We start from the raw sequence: 22,431 nt of genomic DNA, 5'->3' as shown, positions 1-22,431 counted from the left end.
CCTAGATCAGAATTCTGGCTTGCGTTAGTAAAGGTACACAAGGTTTTAAGTGAGAAGGTGTCATGTGACCATAAGTCTGAGTTGGAGCACTGCCCAGTGCAAAAGGAGCTGCAGGGGCGAGTGGGGGCAGGACAGTAAAGAAGCTACATGGCCTCATCTAGGCCCAAGACAGCAGACAAGGGACTGGAAGGCCAGGAATGGGGAAGCACCGATGGGCTGTGGGGGCAAGGGACCGGCTGCACCAAACAGGGCCCACATTTCTGGGGGTGATGGAACCTCCGTGGAAGTCAGAAGTACCGGGAGAGAAGCAGGCCTGGTCCAGGGCAGAGGGGATGTGGCTTAGGATATGTGCAGCATATGGTGCCTAAAAGTGTCCCCAAAGAGGTGATGTTGAAGAGCATGATTACATGCAACAGAGGCCATAGAAAGCAAACCTGCCAAGGGCCTTGTTCCACATGGTCTGTGTCCAGGAGGGGTCACCGAGCAGAGCAGAGCAAAGTCCCAGGCCCCAGCCCAGACCACCCAAATCTCTCAGAGTCGGAGCATCTGGACTTGACACCAGCTCTGATGTGCCCTCAAACTTGAAAACCCGAGAAGACACAAGCAGGGGTCAGAGGGTGGGCCTGAGCCAGAAGGCCTGCTGGGAGCATACTGCCACAGAAGGCCAGAGAAGACCAAGTCTAAAGAGGGGATGGAACCTATGCACCCAGGGAGCCACTGCATTGCGGGGGGGGGGGGGGGGGGGCTTGGGAGGGACCGTGCAAGACTATTCCAGAGAGGTGGAGGAACCTGTGTTGGACCAAGAGTGAAGGGAAGATGAAGAAGCTGTGATACAGACAAGGAAGAGGGGAATGGTTGTTGGAAGGGAGTGGTTTCTGTAAGCAGATGTAGAGTCAAGGGAGGGGCATCATGGACTGTTCTCTTTACTAACGGGAGAAAGTGAATGAGCAGGAGGCAGGAGGGTGAGCACTGAAGATGGAGAAGAAAGCAGTTCAACATAGCAAGGGCTGTGTTATGAAAAGCCCACAGAGAACATCACACTCAATGGTGAAAAACTGAAAGTGTTTTCTCTAAGATCAGGAACAAGACAAAGATGCCCACTTTTGCTACTTCTATTCAACACAGTACTGGAAGTCCTAGCCAGAGCAATTAGGAAAGAAAAAGAAGTAAAAGTCATCCAAATTGGAAACAAAGGAGTAAAATTATCCCCATTCGCAAATGACGTGATCTTATACGTAGAAAACCCTCAAGAATCTAGCAAAAAATTCGACAAAGCAGGAAAGAATATCCAGTAGAAAAAAGTCTCTTCAACAAATGGGGTTAGGAAAACTGGACAGCAACATGCAGAAGAATGAACCTGGGCCACTTTCTTACACCATACACAAAAGTAAAAACAAAATGATGAAAGACCTAAATGTGAGACAGGAAACCACCAAAATCCTAGAGGAGAAAGCAGGCAAAAACCTCTTTGACCTCGGCCGCAGCTACTTCTTACTAGACACATCACTGGAGGCAAAGGAAACAAAAGCAAAAATGAACTATTGGGACCTCATCAAGATAAAAAGCTTCTGCACAGTGAAGGAAACAATCAGCAAAATAAAAGGCAGCCTACAGAAGAAGATATTTGAGAAAATATTTGCAAATGACATATCAGATAAAGGGCTAGTATTCAAAATCTATAAAAAACTTATCAAACTAGGGGCGCCTGGGTGGCGCAGTCGGTTAAGCGTCCGACTTCAGCCAGGTCACGATCTTGCGGTCCGTGAGTTCGAGCCCTGCGTCAGGCTCTGGGCTGATGGCTCGGAGCCTGGAGCCTGTTTCCGATTCTGTGGCTCCCTCTCTCTCTGCCCCTCCCCCGTTCATGCTCTGTCTCTCTCTGTCCCAAAAATAAATAAATGTTGAAAAAAAAAATTAAAAAAAAAAAAAAAAACTTATCAAACTCAACACCCAAACAACAAATAACCCACTTAAAAAATGAGCTGAAGGCATGGATAGACACTTTGCCAAAGAAGACATCCAGATGGCTAACAGACACAAGAAAAAATGCTCATCACTTGTCATCAGGGAAATACAAATCAAAACCATGATGAGATACCACCTCACACCTGTCAGAATGGCTAAAATTAACAACATAAGATGGGGCACCTGGGTGGTTCAGTCAGTTAAGTGTCCAACTTTGGTTCGGGTCATGATCTTGAAGTTTATGAGTTTGAGTCCCACATCGGGCTTTCTGCTGTCAGCACAGAGCCCACTTCAGATCCTCTGTCTCCCTCTCTCTCTCTCTGCCCCTCTCCCCGCTCTCTCTCTCTCTCTCAAAAATAAGCATTAAAAACAACAACAACAACAACAATACAAGAAACAACAGGTGTTGGCAAGGATGTGCAGAAAGGGGAATGTTTTTGCACTGCTGGTTCCTCAAAAAAATAGAACTACCCTACGATCTAGCAATTGCACTGGTAGGTATTTACCCAAAGGATACAAGAATACAGATTCAAAGGTTTATAGCAGCATCATCAACAATAGCCAAAGTATGGAGAGAGCCTAAATGTTCATCGATTGATGAATGGATAAAGAAGATGTGGTGTATATCTACAATGGAATATAACTCAGCCATCAAAAAGAATGAAATCTTGCCATTTGCAATGATGTAGATGGAGCTAGAATGTATTATGCTAAGCGAAATAAGTCAGAGAAAGACAAATACCATATGATTTTACTTATATGTGGAATTTATGAAACAAAACAGATGAACATAAGGCAAGAGAGGGAAAAAAAGGAGAAGAGAGGGAAACAAACCACAAGAGACTCATAATAATAGAGAACAAACTGAGGGTTGATGGAGGGAGGTGGATGGGGGAATGGGTTAAATAGGTGATAGGTATCAAGGAAGGCACCTGCTGTGATGAGCACTGGGTGTTGTAGGTAAGTGATGAATCACTAAAGTCTACTGCTGAAACCAATATTGTACTGTATGTTAAAAAACTAAAATTAGGGCCGCCTGGGTGGCTCAGTCAGTTAAGAAACTGACTTGGGCTCAGGTCATGATCTTGCGGTTCATGGGTTCAAGCCCCGCGTCAGGCTCTATGCTGACAGCTCAGAGCCTGGAGCCTGCTTCAGATTCTGTGTCTCCCTCTCTGCTCCTCCCCCACTCGCGCCCTGTTGCTCTCTCAAAAATAAGAAACATAAAAAAAAATTCTTAATAACTAAAATTAAAAAAAAAAGAATCCACACACAAAAAAATCTGTTAGAATAAATGAATTCAGGAAACATGCAGGATATAAAATTCATACACAAAAGTCAGTTGTTTTTCTACACACTAGCAATGAACAATCCAAAAAGGAAATCAGAAAAATAATTTCACTTACATTAGTATCAAAAAGAATGAAATAGGTATAAATATAACCAAGAAGGTGAAAAACTTGTACACTGAAAACTATATAATGTTGCTGACAGAAATTTTAAAAGACACAAATAAATGGAAAAATATTCCATGTTCAAGGACTGGAAGATTTAATATTGTTAAGATGACAATACTAACCAAAGCAAAGTATAGATTTAATGCAATCCCTATCAAAATCCCAATGGCATTTTTTGCAGAAATAGAAAAATCTATCCTAAAATTCATATGGAGTCCCAAGGGACTCAAACAGGCAAAACAACCTTGAAATAGAACAAAGTTGGAGATCTTACACTTCCTGATTTCAAAACTTATTGCAAAGCTACAATTATCAAGATAGTGCGATACTGGCATAAAGATAGTCATACAGACCAGAGAGCCCAGAAATAAACTCACACATATATGGTCAAAGGATTTTTGACAAGGATTGTCAAGACCATTCAATGAGGAAAGGACAGTCTTTTCAATAAATGGTGCTGAGAAAATTGAATTTCCATATGCAAAAGAATAAAGTTGGACCACTGCCTTATAGCTTAAACAAAAATTAACTCAAAATAGATCAAATACCCAAACTTACAAGCTAAAACTATAAAACTCTTAGAAGAAAACATGGGGAGAGGACTTCATGACCTTGGATTTAACACCGACTTTTGGGCTGTGACAACAAAAACACAGGCAAAAAAAGAAAAAATAAATTGGACTTTACCAAAATGAACTGTGCAGCAAAGGACACCATCTACAGAGTGGAAGGACAACTCACAGAAGAAGAGAAAATACGTGTAAATCATAATCTGATAAGGAGTCAATATCCAACGTATATAAATAATTCCTACAAAACAACAACAAAAACCAAACAATCCTATTAAAAATGGGCAAATGCACTTGAATAGACATTTCTCCAAAGAAGATATACATGTGTCCAATAAGCACATGAAAAGATACTCAACAGGGAAATTCAAATCAAAACCACAATGATCACCAAACTCCACACCCAAAAAACAAACAATCCAGTGAAGAAATGGGCAGAAAACATGAATAGACACTTCTCTAAAGAAGACATCCAGATGGCCAACAGGCACATGAAAAGATGCTCAACGTCACTCATCAGGGAAATACAAATCAAAACCACACTCAGATACCACCTCACGCCAGTCAGAGTGGCTAAAATGAACAAATCAGGAGACTATAGATGCTGGCGAGGATGTGGAGAAACGGGAACCCTCTTGCACTGTTGGTGGGAATGCAAACTGGTGCAGCCGCTCTGGAAAACAGTGTGGAGGTTCCTCAAAAAATTAAAAATAGAAGTACCCTATGACCCAGCAATAGCACTGCTAGGAATTTACCCAAGGGATACAGGAGTGCTGATGCATAGGGGCACTTGGACCCCAATGTTTATAGCAGCACTTTCAACAATAGCCAAATTATGGAAAGAGCCTAAATGTCCATCAACTGATGAATGGATAAAGAAACTGTGGTTTATATACACAATGGAGTACTACTTGGCAATGAGAAGGAATGAAATATGGCCTTTTGTAGCAATGTGGATGGAACTGGAGAGTGTTATGCTAAGTGAAATAAGTCATACAGAGAAAGACAGATACCATGTTTTCACTCTTATGTGGATCATGAGAAATTTAACAGAAGACCATGAGGGAGGGGAAGAAAAAAAAAAAAACCAAAAGGTTATAGAGGGAGGGAGCCAAAACATAAGAGACTCTTAAAAACTGAGGGTTGATGGGGGGTGGGAGTGAGGAGAAGGTGGGTGAGGGGTGCTGAGGAGGGCACCTGTTGGGATGAGCACTGGGTGTTGTATGGAAACCAATTTGACAATAAATTTCATATTAAAAAATAATAAAATAAATGTATACATACACACACACACACACACACACACATATACATAAATAAATACAATGAGATACCACTTCACATCGATTAGGATGGCCACTACCAAAAAAAGAAAAAACATACATAGAGTAACAAGTGGCTACAAGGATGGGAAGAAATTGGAACTCTTGTGCCCTGCTGGCAGGAATGTAAAATGGTACAGCCACTGTATGGCAGTTCCTCAAAAAATGAGAAATAGAATTACCATGTAATCCAGCAATTCTACCTCTGCGTATATACCCAAAAGAACTGAAAACAGAATCTTAAAGAGGTATTTGTACACACCATGAACACAGCAGCACCATTCACAATAGCCAAAAAGTGGAAACCCAAACGTCCATCAATGAATGAATGGACAAAATGTGGTATATACACACAATGGAATATACGGCCTCAAAGAGGAAGGAAATCCTGATACGTGCTACAACATGGGTGAAAAGCTGTGAGAACATTATGCCCAATGAAACAAACCAGTGACAAAGCAGGATACTATATGATCCCACTTATATGAGGTCCCCAGAACAGTCAAGTAGACAAAAAGTAGAATGGTGGGTGCCAGGAACTGAGGTGAGGAAGGAATGGGGAGTTGGGGGATAAGTTTCAGTTTGGGAAGATGAAAGGGTTCTGGAGACTGGCTGCATAACAATGTGAATATCCTTAACACCACTGAACTATACATTTAAAATGACTAAGTTAATAAGCAATATATTGTATGCATTTTACCATAATTAAAAAAAAATGGCTAAGGGGCACCTGGGTGGCTCGGTTGGTCAGTTAAGCATCTGACTCTTGATTTCAGCTCAGGTCATGATCTCATAGTTCACTGAGTTCGAGCCCTGAGTAGGGCTCTGTGCTGACAGCACGGAGCCTGCTTGGGATTCTCTCTTTTCCTCTCTCTCTGCCTCTCCCTTGCTCTAGTGCACATGTGCATGCTTTCTTTCTCTCAAAAATAACAAACTTAAAAAAAAAATGGTTAAGATGGCAAATTTTGTGTGATGCATATTTTATCACAATTTAAATTTAAAAGGAAGGAAAAGAAGGTATAAAGATGGTAGGGCTAGGTTCCTCACAAGATGGTGCGGCAGGGGCAGCAAGACTGCGTAGGCCAGGGGAGCCTGGGTGGCTCAGTCAGGTAAGCATCTGACTCTTGATTTCAGCTTAGGTCATGCTCTCATGGTTTGTGGGTTTGAGCCCCACGTCGGGCTCTGCGCTGACAGCACAGAGCCTGCTTGGGATTCTCTGTCTCCTTCTCTCTGACCCTCCCCCACTAACACTTCTGTTCTCTCTCAAAAATAAACAAACATTTAAAAAAAAGATTGCAGGGGCGCCTGGGTGGCGCAGTCGGTTGAGCGTCCGACTTCAGCCAGGTCACGATCTCGCGGTCCGTGAGTTCGAGCCCCGCGTCAGGCTCTGGGCTGATGGCTCAGAGCCTGGAGCCTGTTTCTGATTCTGTGTCTCCCTCTCTCTCTGCCCCTCCCCCATTCATGCTCTGTCTCTCTCTGTCCCAAAAATAAATAAACGTTGGGAAAAAAAAAAAAAAATTTAAAAAAATAAATAAATAAATAAAAGATTGCATAGGCCAGTGGACAGCCATGAAATCCCAGTCAAGGGAGGAGAGGAGCCTCCTGCATGGGGCTGGAGGCAAGGTGGTCTGCAGCAAGAGAGAAAGGAGGAGTAACAGGTGGAAGCGGTCTGGGCTCGGGAGGAGCCTGAGAAAAAGCAAGTGGGGATGGCGGGTAGAGGTAGGGACACCAAGGGCCTTGATCACCCAGTTATGAGGGAAGGGCATGCCTAAGAAGGTAGACGGATGTCCTGACATGGGCGCTCACTAGCTGGAGAGAGATGCTAGGACAGGCAGGGAGTGGAAGCAAGTCTGGAGGGCCCGGGACCTGAGGGTCAAAGCATGGTCACAGAGAGAGTACACCATCTTTCAGTTTACTGCTCAAGGCTGACAGCCTTGGGAGGGCAGACGTGGCTCAGACATGGGTCAGGACTGAGTGTCCCTAGCATCAAGATGTACCTGGCATACTCCAGGCTCCGAGCACATGTTACTGAATCAACGAATGAGTGAATGACAAAACAGAAAACAAGGCTGTGGCTTCAAAGGAAGAAGGGGAGTCAGAGAGAAGCATGTGCAGAGTGAGGGAGACTGGGGCTCCTAAGAGGACACCTCCACCCCGGGAGAGAAGGAAGGGGAAGCGAAGAAGGGGAGACAGGCACAGACAGGCCCTGTTCCTTCAAGGGAGGAATTGTGAGCTGGAGGGGACCTGGGATGCCTACAATGACATCTAATCAAGCTCACAGGGCAGGAGAGGTTCAGGGGGCATAGCATGTGGTGGAGGTAGGGAGGATAGGGAGCGGAGAGGGGGCACGTGCATGGCAGAGGCCCAGGAGGGCAGGGAGCGTTGAGAGGCCGGCACAGCCTGGCCATCTGTGACTAGTCAGTGAGCTCGGGGAGGGCAGCCGTCACTGGCCAAGCCCACACCTACTCACCTGGGAGTAGACAGTGGCATGGACCCAGGCAAGACGGCGACTCAGGTGGTCCAGCTTTTCTGAGAAAACCTTCTGACTCTTGGTCAACTCTGCAAGGATGTCCTTTCTCTGCCACCCAAGGGGAAAGACAATCAGGCCATGGCACCATACCCACACCCACCCTGCTTGCCCCAGGAAGCCTGGTAGGAACCCCACTGGTGGCTGGAGCAGGCAAAAGGTTGGGCAGACTCAGCTCTACTCTTCAAAACCCTCTTCTGCCTAGGACCCACTGGCAAGCCCGAGCAGGCCTCAGAGAAGGGTCTTGGTCGTTTGTGCAGAGCGTGGAAATGAGACACAGCTGGGGTTCCATGAGCCCCTGGCCATGTCCCCTAGCTGGGCTGGGACCATGGCCCCGGTAGCTGCTCTCGCTTGGCTGCAAAGGCAAGCCTGGGCTCTGCAGACAGCAGGGAAAGGGCCCTGCTGGGGAAGTCCAGCCCAGGCACAGGACGCCCTACTCCCCAGGCCAGGAGAGCTACAGCAGAGGGGCTGCAGGGAAGTGTGAGAGTCAGGTCCTGCTTCCTGCTGACTCTGCAAGTGGCCGAGGAAGCACTCAGGGTTGAATTCATAATTGATGAGGAGAGTGGGTGTGCGTCAGCACTTAGCGGGCAGGGGGCAGGGGCACCTTGGCGCGGGCTGCAGCTAGTGATGGGGCTCAAGCCCTGCCCTGCCCTAATGCCAGCCCTGCTCTCACTGACGTGGCATAGTCAGGTGGGTGGGGACAGGAAAACTACCGGTGTAGCCCCCAGAAGCAGGGGCAGGACAGTCCCTCTGTGGCCTGCCCTGGGAAGCCTGAGCTGGCAAGCCTCCTCTCTGCAACAGCCCTCCCTCTCGAAAACCCCCCTGCCCATCTAGGTCTTACCCGCTTGGGGCACCGCCGGAGTTTGTCCTCTGTGTCCCTCAGAGCCACTGCATACTCATTGACATCATCAGACACACCCACCATCTAGAGCATCGGACACCACAGGTCCAGCGTGACTCCTCAGGCATGTCACTCAGGTTTCTCCAGACCCAGCCTGGCTCCCAGCCCTGCCAAGCTCCCAACCTTCGGCCCCAGACAACCCCCTCCCACAAAACCAGGTCAGGCCCACACATCACTGGCAGCAATCAGTCTTGCTGTGGCACACATTCACATGCAGTCATGAGTAGATATCCGCCCCTCCCCCCCAACACACACACAAGCATCTGAATGTGTGGGACCACAGGACATGCTCATCGGCCACCAGTGGGAGACCTTGCCCAGCTGCTGGTGAACGCTGAGATTATACATCATGACGGCGCCATCCAGGACTTCCAGCAGGGAGTTCTCCGTGAGGGGCTGCTCAGGCTCCTCCGGGGGCCGCCCCAGCAGCAGGCCCTCATTCCAGTGACTGCCCTCAACTACGGAGTGGGGGAAGGGGAGGGTCAGGGCCGTAGGCCATTCCAGCTCTCTCCCAAGCTTGTGGTGCCAGGACGGGCCTCACAGTAGGAGAAGGGAGCCCTTTCTCCCTGCCTGGGCCCAAGGAGGGACTTGCAGGGGAGAACATGGGGGCAGGGGTAGGGCAAGGGCCTGCAGCTCCAGGACTATTTCTGTAGCATCGATTTCCTGCCCTTAGAGTGCACTTCCCATGCCCTTGAGATATTGCCAGGCCACAGGACCGGGAAGGAATGGGGGTGTAGCTTGGCTTTGCCCAGGGTGGGGAACTATGGATGTGCTTGGCCCTGCCTGGCACCTACTGTCCTCACGAGTCCTCTGTTCTGCGCTCAGCGTGCGGACCTTCACTTTCTCCGAGGTGGTCAGAGGCCGCCGTGGGGTCATCAGGCTCACAGCCGCTGTGCTGAGGAAGCGGTTAGCTCGGCCCAGGGTTGGAGAACTGAGCCAGCTGGGCCGGGGCAGGGGCAGTACGCCCCCCATGGCCAGAGCCTGCATGGGGCGCTGTGTAGGAGAGAGGAGGCCAGACGCCACTCAGCTCCCCAGGACCGGGGCCCATGTAGGACTCCCTTGATTTGTGGGGTTGGGAAATGGCAGGAAGGTTCGCGCCTCCACCTACAGCAAGGAAACCTGCCTGGTGAGAAGCTCCTTGCTGCCTGGAGAAGGAGGTGACCCCGTGTGACACCCCTGCCCTTATGATAGAGGGACAGCCCAATACCAAGCCCACTGCCTGCCCCTACCGCGGCACCTGGGCCGCAGCTGGGGCTGGCTCCTCGTCCTCGTCCAGGTCATCCATGGTGGCTGCCTGGAGCTCCAGTGGGTCGATCAGGATGTTGGCCTTGGAGGCAAGGTCATCTGCAGGGAATGGCAGGAGGGTTCTCAGGCCAGTGGGGGGCTCAGGGGTCACACGGAACCGCCCACAATGGCGAGAGAGCACCACTGGCTGAGCGGGGGGCTTTGCAGGGCCCCACATTTACCACTGCACCTTTGCCTATGCACTCCACTTATTCCACGCCAGCCTTCACTGCGCCCCAAGGCCTTTTGTCTCAGGGACCTTAACAGCAGGAGGTGTTCCCCATCACACTCCTGTCGGTCCCTCTGTTTCCAGTGACTGCACGCTCTCCAGGGTCCCCTACTTCTCTCCCCAGCACTTTCTAACCTACAAACACAAGATCCAGGGCTGTCTAGGCCACTGCTTGTCTCACTTTGCACACAGGCCTCACCGTAGGCTCATCCCCTCAGCTGTCAGTGACAGGTGGAACAGCAACACCTCTGCCTCCAGCCCAGGCTGTGGTCCTCAAACATAGCGGACTTGCCACCTCAGCCTCCTCCTACAGCCCCCTTCCTGACGGTGCCCCATCCCCACAGCCTCGGGCAGGAAGCCTGGGGTCATCTTTGACTCCTCCCCTTCACTCCTGCCCTCCCTCTATCTCCTCTCTTGGCCCACGTACTGACTCCATTATCACACGCAGATCCCTGACCTCACTCCCCTGCCTCAGGACCTTCCAAAGCTGCCCCTATCCCTGGAATGAGCCCACACCTACTTCGTGCCCCACAAGGCCCTCAGACTCTACCCGTGCGACTCCTTGGCCTTATTTCCCACCACTCCCCACCTGGTAGTTTCCTCACCAGCACCCCAGCAGCCTTCCGTCTCCAGGCCCTACCAGGCTGTTGTGAGCATCCCTGCCTTTGCGTGCGCTGTGCTTGTAGTGCCCTGTGCCGTGGCCACGTGTGCTCGTCCTTGAAAGCCACTCAGGCAGCACTTGTGCCCGCTCGCCTCTCACCCCTGTGACCTCACCAAGATCCCGTGGTCACTCCACATATGCTCCCTAGTTCCTTATAAGACCCCTAGGCTTCCCGTGGGGCGGGTGCTCAAGGGAAGGGAGCTCAAGGAAAGGGATGGCTGGACCCAAGACCTGAGGCAGAGGGCATCTCCCTGGAGGAGCAGGTCGAGATACTCGGGCGCCCTCTGGCGGGCAGAGGGTAACCCTGCACCCAGTGCAGAGCTGGCTGAGGATTGTACGCCCCACACTCACCAGGTCCGGCCCTGCCCACTGCCCACAAGCCTACACGTACCTTTGAGGGTCTTCCGAAGGTGTGAGAGGAGGCCTCCCAGGCGCTGCAGGTCAAAGTAGTCCACCTTGCCATTATAGAAGACCTGAGGCGGTATGTAGGCCTCTGCAAGGAGGGTTTGGGAGGCCGGGCCAGCAGTGAGCCAGATAGGAAGACACACTGAGAAGCCACCCGTCTACGCTGCTTAGCCCAGAGGAGACCCCTGGCCTTGGCCACCTACCTGCCCTGCTCAGGCACACAGCATGGCTTCCCCCCCACCCCACCCCCGACCATTTGGGGTCAGTGTCAGTGACTGCACGAGTTGGGATGAAGGGAGCACTCTGTCTGCAGTCACATTCAGAGAGGGCCCTGACCCAGCCCCATGGACATCCCCAATCCAGGGCAGACACGGCTCCCACTGGCCCTGAGGACCCTGTCCCACACAAACACAGCCCCCAACACCTCAGGGCCTGTCCCTGGTGTCCCCTACAAAGGACTGCAGAGGGTTGGACGGACTGGGACCGAGAAGAGGAGGCCGTAGTGGGCAGGAACTTGTGGGGATAGAGTGAATGTGGGTTTGGCACTCCTACAGAGTGGAGTTCCTGCTGCCTGTGGAAAAGCCACCCATCAGGAGAGTACTCAACTTGTTAGGAAGCCTGGGACAGCTCCACCCCCACCCTGCCGCCAGCTCCACACTCTACACTATCACCGGGACAGCGCTGCCCAGCCTCTCTGATGAGGCCTGGCCCCACTCACCCTCACTGAAGGAGGCACGAGGGTTCGAAGCCTTGTATTCATCCCAGTAGTAGCGCAGGGCAGATATCAGCCGGTGCAAGAAGCAGACCATGTACTCAGGGGGACACAGCATGGGCATATTCTGCAGGGCACAGGGCACAGGACATGCATTTGTGCCAGCCTAGAGCCTGCTCACTCCTCATCCAAGGCCTGTCCCAGGACCCTGGGGTGAGCACAGAGGGCGGGGCAGCAGAGGAAGAGCAAGATTAGGCAGGGATGCAGCAGGCTGAGAGGTGCCGGAAGCCTGGGGTGCAGACCCTGCAACACAGCCAAGTGTCCATGGTGGGCTAGCCGAGTGGACACTTACCCCCCGGCCACTGGCATTCTCCTGTAGAAACTTTCGGAACTTGGTCAGGAAGATGTACCTAGAAGCTTCCCCCTTTGAGGGAAGGAAAAATGAGGCTGTGAGGAGCTGGCCCTGGAGTGGACTGGCTCGGTGCTGTGCCTTAGCCTGGGCCCTGCTATGGGAACCCGAGCCAGTCCCTGCCCTCTGGGTCTCAGGGCCCCAGTACCAGCACCCATCCCTACCAGGGACCCACGCGGGGGTCTGGGAGTCACTTACCCCGTTATCATCTTTATTGTTCAGCAGCAGCTTCAGGATCTGGACCTGTAGTTCTTCCACCACTGGAGGTGGGGTAGGGAACACAACACTGAGCTCTCCTCAGGCAGAGCCTTGCTCTCAGGCTCCCAGGGATGGGAAGGGGCGGCAGGTTTGGATCAGGGCTCCACTCTCAGGGTTCCACAAGCTGAATCTAGACATGGTCACTACCAAGAGCCCCCGATACACACACACACACACACACACACACACACACACACACACACAAATCGTCCTCCCCCTACTCAGTGCCCTGGGCAGGGGGCTAACCTTCGATGCGCTTCTTGAGCCTTTGGCAGCCACGTTCGTAGGCACGCCTCCGTCTGTGCTCCTCAGCGGTCTCATCCTTTACATCCTTACTGTCTTTGCCCTGGGCAGGAGCAGGGGATGGGAGACAGCAGAGCTCACTCAGGACTTAACCAGGCCTGCTTCAGACAGGAAACCCCTACTCCCACGCCAGAGACCAGGCTGGGGAAGGGGCCTCACATGCTCAAGGCCAGGTGGCTCAGATACCCTGGGTCAGCCCTCCCTGTGACCCTGCCTGCCCATCTCAGTCGGCCCACCTCCCTGCTGGAGCGGTGGGGCCACCAGGTAGTGGGAATGAGCTCCTGTAGGCCAGCCTCCTCCACTCGCAGAGGGCTCTTGATGTAAAAGAAGACAACAGACCGGAGCACGTCGAAGCTGGTGGTTGTCAAGGCAGAGCTCCACTCACCAAGGGGTGTACCCTACACCCTCACAAGTTCTCCCTGGGAAGCTCTTCCAAACTCACCTGTCTCCCCATATGCCCACCATATTCTCCTACCCTTAGAGGTACCATTGCTACTATAAGCCAGTCTCCCTCGACCATGAGCCCTGAAAAATAGCTGTGGCCATCAAGTCCACTAAGCCTGATTCCCAGCAAATGTACTAAAAAGGCTTGTCACAGGAACACATGAGGGGGGTGGGAGGAACAGGCTGAGAGAGGGCCTGGCGGCCTCTCCGTCTCCCAGCTGTTTCTAACTCTTGGAGGCTGAAGACCCCACACAAAGACAGCTACCAGCACAGGCTTCCCCACCAGCACCCTCCCTCCTGCAGCACAGTCCTCAACAGTGTTGGGAAGCAGGAAGAGCCAAGTCCCAAAAGAAGATCTCATGGGAACCCCTGCCGTGGGACCCAGATAAAAGTTCGGTGCTGCTTTGGCTACAGCAGTCAGGCCCTGGTGGCGTCTCCACACCTCTACGTAGCCCAAGAGTCGGCAGCCATCTGGAAATCCCTGCTCAGGCTGGCCAGCTGGCCGGGGTCCTTTGCTTTACCCTCTCTGCTCTGTAGAGAGAGTGCTGGGAAGGCTGGGTCCTGGAACAAGGACTCACATACTGCACGGCTCTGGGCCTCTGAGCCTCCCTAGGGACCCCTGGCCAGAGGCACGCTGCCCTCCTTGGCCCCTAATGACTCCAGAGGACACCACATGTCTGGCCTGTCTGGCAGCAAGGAAAGGATACAGGACATTGCTAAGCAGAAACTTGCGGGACTTCTCATGCCTCAGGATGGCGATGGTGAGCCGCAGGTAGTGGATCTGTGGGGATGGGGTGCTCAGAGAGGGCGGCTAGGGCCCAGGGGGCCCAGGGGCAGGGGCAGGGGCAGGAGCTCCCACCTGTAGGCTCAGGTCTGGGACGATGGGTGAGAACCGGTAAAGCCGCAGCAGGGACATCATCAATTGCTTGAGGCAATCCTGTACCTCGTAGTCCTGGGGGAGAGATGCCGGGCTGCACACCTAGCTGGCAGAGGGCAGGTGCCAGGACAGCCATCTGTGGGTCCTTTCCCAAACCCTCCCTGTACCTCCCCCATCTCGGTGGAGCCTGACATCCTGGCCTGAGGCCTGAAGTCCGAAGCCTCACCTCCATGAAGAGCCACAGGAGGTCGAGGATCTGACGCACCGTGGACTGGGCCTGTGCAGGGGTGCCTGCCTCCACGACGCCCCGCAGGAAGCTCATGAGCACAGCCTCTACCAGGTATACCTTGCGCTGCACCAAGGGCGGGCACTGGTGAGGTGGTGGCCTTCTGCCCCTGCCCTGGCATGGGGCCAAGGCCACAGGTATAGTCTTGGGTTCCCTCAAGCAACCCCAAGACACAGATGAGCCCTTCCAGGGTCTGAGACACAAGAAGGGCCGCCGCCCCAGGGCTCCTCTGGCATTTCACACATGCAGTTCCCTTAGCCAGTGATGTCATTACCCCTCAATCTTTTCTCTAGGACATCCCCTGATATCCTCAGCTGGAAGCATCTCCTCCTTCCCTGAGTGACATCCTTGAGGTCTAAGGGCTCTGGTCACATGGGACCCCTGCCAGGTGACGGTGCTGAGCCTCATGGGCCTCGGCTTCCCAGCCCCTAGCACCGGCACTTGTGCCACAGCCCACTTCTTCCCCTCTCAAACATCCCCTCACCAGGAGTGGTGCAAAGCGATGGAAGATGTGGGCCAGCGTGAGGAGGACGGTGGGCTGGCCCTGCAACTGCCACTCGGAGCTGTCCTTCTCCACCAGCCGGCCTTCCTATGTGGGGAAGAAAGGACAGTGGGGGTCAAAGGCTGCAGAAGGCCCTCAGCTCACCCGGCCCAGTCCCTGGCTCACCACAGGGTCCAGCTCCACGCTGAGCACTGCCCGGAAGCAGCCCAGCAACTTCTGTGCCCGCACCAGGTCAGCACGGGGTGGGTCCTGCAGGGGCCGGTAACCTGCCACTGGGTAGGTGGCACAGAGTTAAGCCAGCAATACCTGGTCTGTGGCTCAGATGCACCCGTCCCTCTCCACTGAGATCCCCAAGGAGGGGCCTAGGCTCCAGGGCAGGGCTGTGGAGTCACAAGGCCTGGTCTGCGGCACAGCTCTCTGTCTCTGTGGGGTGCAACTCCTGCCGCTTCACATTCTTATCTGTTCCACACAGTACGGTACCCACCTAATAAGGTTGCCATAGGAATTGTGCCTCCCGGCACCCACCTAAGCTGTACTCGCCCCTCTCCCCTCGGCAACCATGGCCCACCACCAGCCCATAGAACTCCCAGGGCAGGGAGCCCCTCATCCCTGCTTCCTCAAGAGCTTCCAGGCAGTCCACAGACTTCTTCCCAAAAGGATATCGCAAGGGACGGCTGCCAAAGTTGAAGGCCACAGACTCCTTAAAGGAAAGGCTGATGGCTGGGAAGTAGGCCATGCCCAGGCCCCTGGACAAGTTCTCAAAAGCGGTGCCCAGTGACACGCCATTCCTGGAGCAGAAGGGAAGGCCTGTGAGCCCATGCTAAGAAGGATGTAGCCGAAACAGGCCAGTAAGCAAGGCTCTGTTGCAGCTGTCCACCCTCAGGCTATTAAAGTCGGCCTGGCCCCCTTAAAGGGACTGGGAAGCTGAGGGCAGCTCAGGGAGGTCCCAGAGGCCAGGCCTGTGGGAAGAGGCAGGAGACTCACAGGCAGAAGGACAGAGTGCCATCGTCCAGGTCGATCAGGCAGCTCACGATGTCTCCCGCTGCCCATGCCTGCCAGGGGAGGAGGCCTTACAGACATACAGAAGCCCAGCAGCTTGCCCGCTCTGCCCCCTGGCTGTGTGTCCACTACCCCTCAGAGTAGGTGGCCATAAGTACAGAGCACCTGAATCTCTGCCCTCTCCCTTTGCCCTACAGTCTCTCGTGGCTATTTGGTGGCTCCCACCCAAGCTGTGAGGATGAACATGGGGCAAGCGGGTTCCGGGGTCTTGGCCCTCACCTTGCCATAATTCGTTGTGGTCACATTCCACTTGCGTACCCGGTTGCCATCATAAGCATAGGAGTTGTGTGTATCTCCAACCCCCTCCTAGGGAAGAAGGGTCTGTGAGGTCCAGAGCCCACCAGCCGTCAACCTTGCACCCACAGAGTTCTAGAGAAAAGGGTTGATGCTCTGAGGGAAGGAGTGATTTCCTGGCCTGGGTTGCTGTTGTCCTAGGGCGGGGTGGGACGCATTCCTCCTCCAGAGGGCAGTCGGGTTACAGTTCCAAGCAGACCTCATGTGGTCTGGTGGGTTGCCCGAACCCTGATGAGGCCTCCAGCAGCATGTCTCCCTAGGAGGGGGCCTCTCTCACACGTACCTCCTGATTAAAGCGGCAGTTGATAGTGCACCAGCCAATCTGCATGAGTCCCTGAGAGGAGATGAGCACCTCGTAGACCCATTTCCCTGGAATAAACCAAGTCAGGCCTAGCAGATAGAAAAAGACTGCCTCCTGCCTCAGACCTGGGCCCACAGATCCCCTCCCAACAACCTGGGCCACAGCATGGTGGCCAGAGCATGGTCTCACCTTTATACACACACGTGGTTGAGCGGATAGTACCAAAGTTGCTGTGTCCAATCACCTGGGTGAAGAGTAGAGATGGTGAGCCTCCTCTCAGGCACACAGAGTGCCTCCCCAAAGAGGAATGGCCCCATCCTCAACTCGGGTTGTGTTGGTGGTGCCTGCCTGTTCTAGCCAATACCGCACTGAGCCTGAACAGGGTGGGAGGGGTGGCAGCATGAGAGGAGGGGTTCATGGCTGTGATGGGAACAGCTTGGGGCTGGAGTTGCACTGAGTAGGTTTTAGGGTTGTATCAGGAGGGTTTGGGGGCTGAGGACTCAATGAGCACATCAGGAGGGGTTTGTGGCTGCAGCCCCATAAAAAAGGATAGAGAGACCAAGGCCACATCAGGAGCAGCTTGGGGCTGTCAGGAGGGGCTTGGACCTGGGGCCTCGCCTTGCCCTCACTCACCCCTAGGAGGTCATCATCCACCAGAAGAAGCCCCTCGAAGCCACCTGTGTGGTCCAGGACCACAGTGGATGGGCCAAGCCGCCCTTCAACCTGTCCTGAAAGGGAGAGGTAGGTGTGGGGTCAGGCAGGGCACAGGGTCTGACAGAATGCATAGAGGATACTATGTTCCCCAGGGCAGCCCCCAGGGCCTCCAGGGCCCAGCCTGGCTCCCCCAATCCCATTCCAGAAGCTGCCACATACCCTGGCTCTCCTCATCCTCATTGTCTACATGTAACAGCTGGTCCAGATGCTCTGGCAGGTTCTGGAAGTTCAGGGGTTTCCTGGGGAGAGCAAGAGGCTGCGAGGGGCCCAAAAGTCCTTGAAACCAGTCAGATGACACTAAACCCCTCTCCTACTCCCTTTCCTCTGAGCTTCGGACAGTGGCTGCCTAGATTCCAGAAAAAGGCTTGTGCCTAGTTCTATATTCTTGAATGCGGGGGGGAGGGGGGTCAGAAGGCTGGACTACCCACTAAACTAAAAAGTACCAGTCCAATGTGGTGTACCTCAGGACTTAAAAAAAAAAAAAAAAAAAAAGAGCCCTCCCTCAACCTTAATTCCCTCATCTGTAAAAAGGGAACATAGCTGTATGTCAGAGATGCTATGAAGATTCCAAGGCATAATGTGTGCTCCCTGCATGGCCCATAACCTACCCACCCCTAAAGAAGGATCTGTTGCTTTGCCTGGGAGAGGAAGGCTGGGAGAAGTACCAATCCCCAAGGCAGCCTATACCAATGACAGCTAGGCCAGCCCTTGATCCCAGGCCTGTGGTCCCAGCCAGGGAAGTTTGTGTTGAATGAGACATGTCTTGGGAGGATGAAGGGCTGAGCCCTCTGAGTTGCTAGCTGGCTCTGTCCTGTACCCACCTGTATAGGAAACTAGAGCACCTGGCCTGCCTGTCTGCCATCAGCCCCAGCCAGAGGGGCTGGGGAAATCTGGGTGGCCCCCTTATATACCCAGCACACATGCTCAGAGGAGAAAGGCCTCTGTCTGATGCTGGCCAGCCCTGTCCTGAGTACAGCTGCTAAGAATAGCAGGGAATGGGGTGGCAGTAACTAGCAGGGCTCGAGTAGAACAGAGACCAGTGCCCATCTGGACGCAGCCCACAGACTGCTGGCACCTCTCTGCCACCTCTGATCCCAGCACTTTCTCCATTCAATGGTCTAGAGGGTAGGCTCTGGAAGGGACATAGATGGGCCAAGGCACCAACTCTCTGGCAAAGTAGCTTCAACTGGCTCAGGAACCACATGTTCCCCAGTTGTGAGCTACTACTCAGCTGCCAGAGGTAGAGAGGCGTGAATCCTCTTCCCCATTCCTACTAACCCCCAAGCCAAGGTCAAGTGGCAGCCATGCAATGGGGTGCTCCACCAGTAGCTTGGAAAGTTCCAGTCAACCTCCTCTCTAAACACCCCAACAGGCCCAGGGATAAAGGCTTCTGTCATGGCAGTGCTTACCGGCCCCCACTTGGGAGGCCTGCTCTAGTTCTTTGCCCGCTCTCAAGAGCAGCTGGGGGCAGCTCAGCCTCAGCGAGTGCCTGCAGCACTGTCCTTTGGCCAACCCAGCACTTGCCTGCCCTTTTTGGATCGCCTACGTCCCAGCCCAGGGCTCTGCATCCACACAAGCACTGACTGATGGCCCTGCCACCTGCTCTCCCTCCTGGCAGCCACAGAAGCAGTGGCAGTAGGACCATTTCTGATATCACATGAGGTAGGGATCAGATGGCCTTGGAAACAGGCCAGAATGGGGCTGGAGTGGAGGTGGGCAGTAGCTCTCCATAAGCAGGAATCCTATGGCCACCACAGACATTTAAATGGAAGATGCAACAGCACTGCCCTTTGTGGCTGCCCAGAGAGCAGAGATTGTGGAAGGCAGAAGAGCCCAGCTGGTAGGAGGGCTGAGAGATAGGGACACCCATGCCTCACTGCAGGAAGGCAGAATCCACGTGACCCTCTGAAGAAGTAATGTAGCAAGAGTCTTAAAAGTGACTGCAGTTCAAATGCTCCAGCCCATGATTCCAACCCTGGGCATCCTCACAGCGGCACTGTTTACAAAAGCAAAAGCCCCTCTAAACCAGGGCAGTGCTAAAGGCTACAACAGACCCCTGGCCCTAAAAGATGCCCACCAAGATTAACTTGTAATACAGAAAATAAACACTCAGGAGATAATGTTTAATGACAAGATAGAATCTAAACTTCTATACACTTTTCGAGGTGTGGGATCGATCCACTATCTCGATGGCAATAATGGTTTAACAGGTTATCTGGATAAAAACTTACTGAATTTTACCCTTCAAATACATGTAGTTCATTATATGTCAATTATTTCTCAATAAAACTTTAAAAAGAACTGAAGGTGACAGAAAACTTTAAAAAAAGTCTATACAGCATAATCCAAACTATACACATCACAAGATAAGAAAAACAGAAAAATTATGCTCAAATGGTCAAGTTAGAACAAGACACACAGACGTTTTTTCTTCTTCTAAGTTTCTGCTCAAGTGCACTTGTAACTTTTTTAGGAACAATAATGCACTCAACTTTCAAGGAAAAGGGGCTTGGTAGGGTCTGCACTTTATAGGTTCAGGTGGCAGCTACAGAGGACTGGGGTGGGACAGATGTGCAGGCAGGTGCATGTGGGGACCAGATGCTGATTGTGGAGTAGGAGTGAGGTGCTCTCCTGAGGACTGAATGTGCACCACTTCCCTAACCTCCACAACACCCTCAGAAAGAAGGTACTAACACGGCCAGAGGAGATGAAGATGTAGAGTCCAGAAGGCAGACTCTCTGGCCAGAGGTCTCACAGCCAGGAGCAGTAGAGGGAGAACAGAACCCAAGCCAGCCTACCCAGAGGCTCTGGGCTGGTCCTTTGGAGTCAGGGGCTACCCACATGGCCATACCTGCTGGTGGCTGCGGTGGGCGCATGCTCAGGAGAGGAAAAGATGCGGTGCAGGTAGTCATTCAGTAGTTTCTCCTGCACAATACCTGTGCCACAGGGCAGAAGAAGAGAAGGGCCACACAGTCAGTGTAAGCTCCTAGACTGGGCTGGCTCTACAGGTTCCTGGTCCTAGGCTAGCCACAGGGGTCACATGAGCGGTCATGTTGGGTGCACTGCTCCATCGCGGCTGATGGAGAAGAGCTGGCTCACAGGTACAAGGGGTGCAGCAAGGCTTGGAGCTCACCAGACCTTGGACTTTACCGCCTTTGTCTTTTCCTTCTCCTTCCCTCAACACAAGGAGCCTCCTCCCAGACACGTCAGCCCTTACCTGTGACCCTGGATTTCTCAGCATCTGATGTCAGCCGATAGCTCTTGCGGGAGAAAGACATGCTGGACCCCTTAGATGCCATCCTTCATTTCTTGTGGGCAGCCAGCGGTCCTGGGGGCTGAGCCGGAGGCAGAGCCTATCTATTTGAGGCCAGCCAAGGGCCTCCATACCCACCTCATTTCTGGGGCAGCAAGAAAGCTTGGGAGCAGGTGAGACCAGGTACATGCACACTCACACACAAACCAACCCGGGGCAAGAAACCAGGGGTTCCCAGCTTCCTACACAGGGCTCCACCATGTTCCAGTGCTCAGCACAGGGCCCAACGGAGAGCAGTTGCCAGATATAGGTTTGCTAAACCAAACTAAATGTCTCAACCCCAGGAAAATCAGACCAAACTGTCCAAAGTGAGATGGCCTAGACACAGAGACCCTGTATCCTTCTCAGTTGTAAGCCACACTAGGTCTAGCTCATTCCCAGTAGAGAGAACCCTACATCACATTCCCCAAGTGTGGTCCATCATCCAAGGGCTTGGGGCCATCTCCACCTACAAGTCCTACTGATACCTAAGGCCAGGATCTTCCCTTCTCTTTTCCAAAGGCCTTGTTCCCACTCACACACACAGCCTCTCATCCATCATCTCAGCTCCATCAGAGCACCACCCAGCTATCATTGCAGACCCTGCTGGTCTTCCCAGTGCTGTCCATCCCTTACATGTCATGGTGTTGCTGCAGCTGCAGACGCACTAAGTCGCTGGTAACTGCCTCACTGATCTACAGCTGTGCTGTCCCCAATACAGTAGCCATTAGCCATATGTGACTATTTAAATTTGAATTAAAACATAAAAATTAAGAATTCAACTTCTCAGTTATATTAAGCACATTTCAAGGATTCAGCAGCCACATATGGTTAGTGGTTACTGTACGAGACACTAAAAACAGAACATTTCCATCATCACAGAAAGTTCTGTTAGACAGCGCTGGTCTACAGCCTGGCCTTCTAGCACTGCCTTAGACTGCACTCCCTTCTCCGCAGCCCAGTTCCTTATCTCACCTCAAACAGGTCCTCCGTTCCCACCACACACCCTTGCCCATTCACAGTCTGCACCACGCCCGCCCCTCGAGAAGGTGACTGTCCCGCCTTGCCGCCTACCACGGGCCCTCCGCTGGCATCCATGACCGCTGCGCCTCTCATACCAGAGTAGGTGCAGGGCAGATTAGACCTGATCACTCATTTGATCAGCAAACCTTCCAGACATCCACTCCGGGTGTCAGGTGCTAAGGACCCAGCTGATAGGCGGACCTTGACTTTGCTCGGGGATTCCCTGCCACGTCGATCCTGTCCAGCCCCGCCGAGGAATCCGGGCTCCGGACCGAACCGACCCCATCTCGGAGCCCAAGGACGCGAAGAGCAGCGCATGTCTCCCCCAAGTCGCCCCCGCCCAGCCCCAAGCTCCGGAGAAACCTTCAGGTCAACTCCAGCCCGGAGTCTCGCATCACAGGCTGTAAGCCCTGAGCTGTGAGCACCCTCGCCGGGCCGGCCGCAGGTGCGAGGGAAGCCGCGGGGACCCGCCCGACTCGGAACCCAGCCGCCCCTCACTCACCCCCAGCCTCGGCCGCGGCGCCCCGGCTCACAACATCCGCCCAGCCTCTCGTCTACGGCGCGCCTCCAGGGCCAAACCGCGCGCCTGCCGCGCAGGCGCACCAGTCAGCGCCGGGCGTCCTCGAGGGAGCCCCCTCGCGGC

At 53.1% G+C, this 22,431-nt stretch overlaps 1 protein-coding gene across 9 annotated transcripts in view; it reads right to left on the bottom strand.

Annotated features, from left to right (window-relative positions):
• RNF123 (ring finger protein 123) overlaps positions 1-22,431 on the bottom strand; it is a 31,922-nt gene that overhangs the window by 8,712 nt on the left and 779 nt on the right. For 2 of the 9 annotated variants that reach the window (XM_045496854.1, XM_045496861.1), the window contains exons 1-26: positions 22,291-22,417; positions 20,691-20,808; positions 20,325-20,409; positions 17,633-17,712; positions 17,393-17,487; positions 16,949-17,003; positions 16,742-16,827; positions 16,384-16,470; positions 16,090-16,157; positions 15,768-15,893; positions 15,271-15,385; positions 15,088-15,192; positions 14,544-14,717; positions 14,300-14,392; positions 14,148-14,221; positions 13,233-13,350; positions 12,940-13,039; positions 12,634-12,695; positions 12,379-12,450; positions 12,033-12,153; positions 11,301-11,402; positions 9,973-10,079; positions 9,530-9,728; positions 9,048-9,193; positions 8,676-8,759; positions 7,778-7,885 (exon numbers count right to left, since the gene is read on the bottom strand). In XM_045496854.1, coding sequence (XP_045352810.1) covers positions 7,778-7,885; positions 8,676-8,759; positions 9,048-9,193; positions 9,530-9,728; positions 9,973-10,079; positions 11,301-11,402; positions 12,033-12,153; positions 12,379-12,450; positions 12,634-12,695; positions 12,940-13,039; positions 13,233-13,350; positions 14,148-14,221; positions 14,300-14,392; positions 14,544-14,717; positions 15,088-15,192; positions 15,271-15,385; positions 15,768-15,893; positions 16,090-16,157; positions 16,384-16,470; positions 16,742-16,827; positions 16,949-17,003; positions 17,393-17,487; positions 17,633-17,712; positions 20,325-20,409; positions 20,691-20,772 — 2,544 coding nt within the window. In that variant the 5' untranslated portion in view covers positions 20,773-20,808; positions 22,291-22,417. The other 7 variants (XM_045496859.1, XM_045496858.1, XM_045496856.1 and 4 more) reach the window with 7 other exon arrangements.

This window comes from Leopardus geoffroyi, chromosome A2 (assembly GCF_018350155.1).
Source record: "Leopardus geoffroyi isolate Oge1 chromosome A2, O.geoffroyi_Oge1_pat1.0, whole genome shotgun sequence".
NCBI classification, from domain to species: Eukaryota; Metazoa; Chordata; class Mammalia; order Carnivora; family Felidae; genus Leopardus; species Leopardus geoffroyi.
This window is presented reverse-complemented; position numbering and strand designations above follow the sequence as displayed.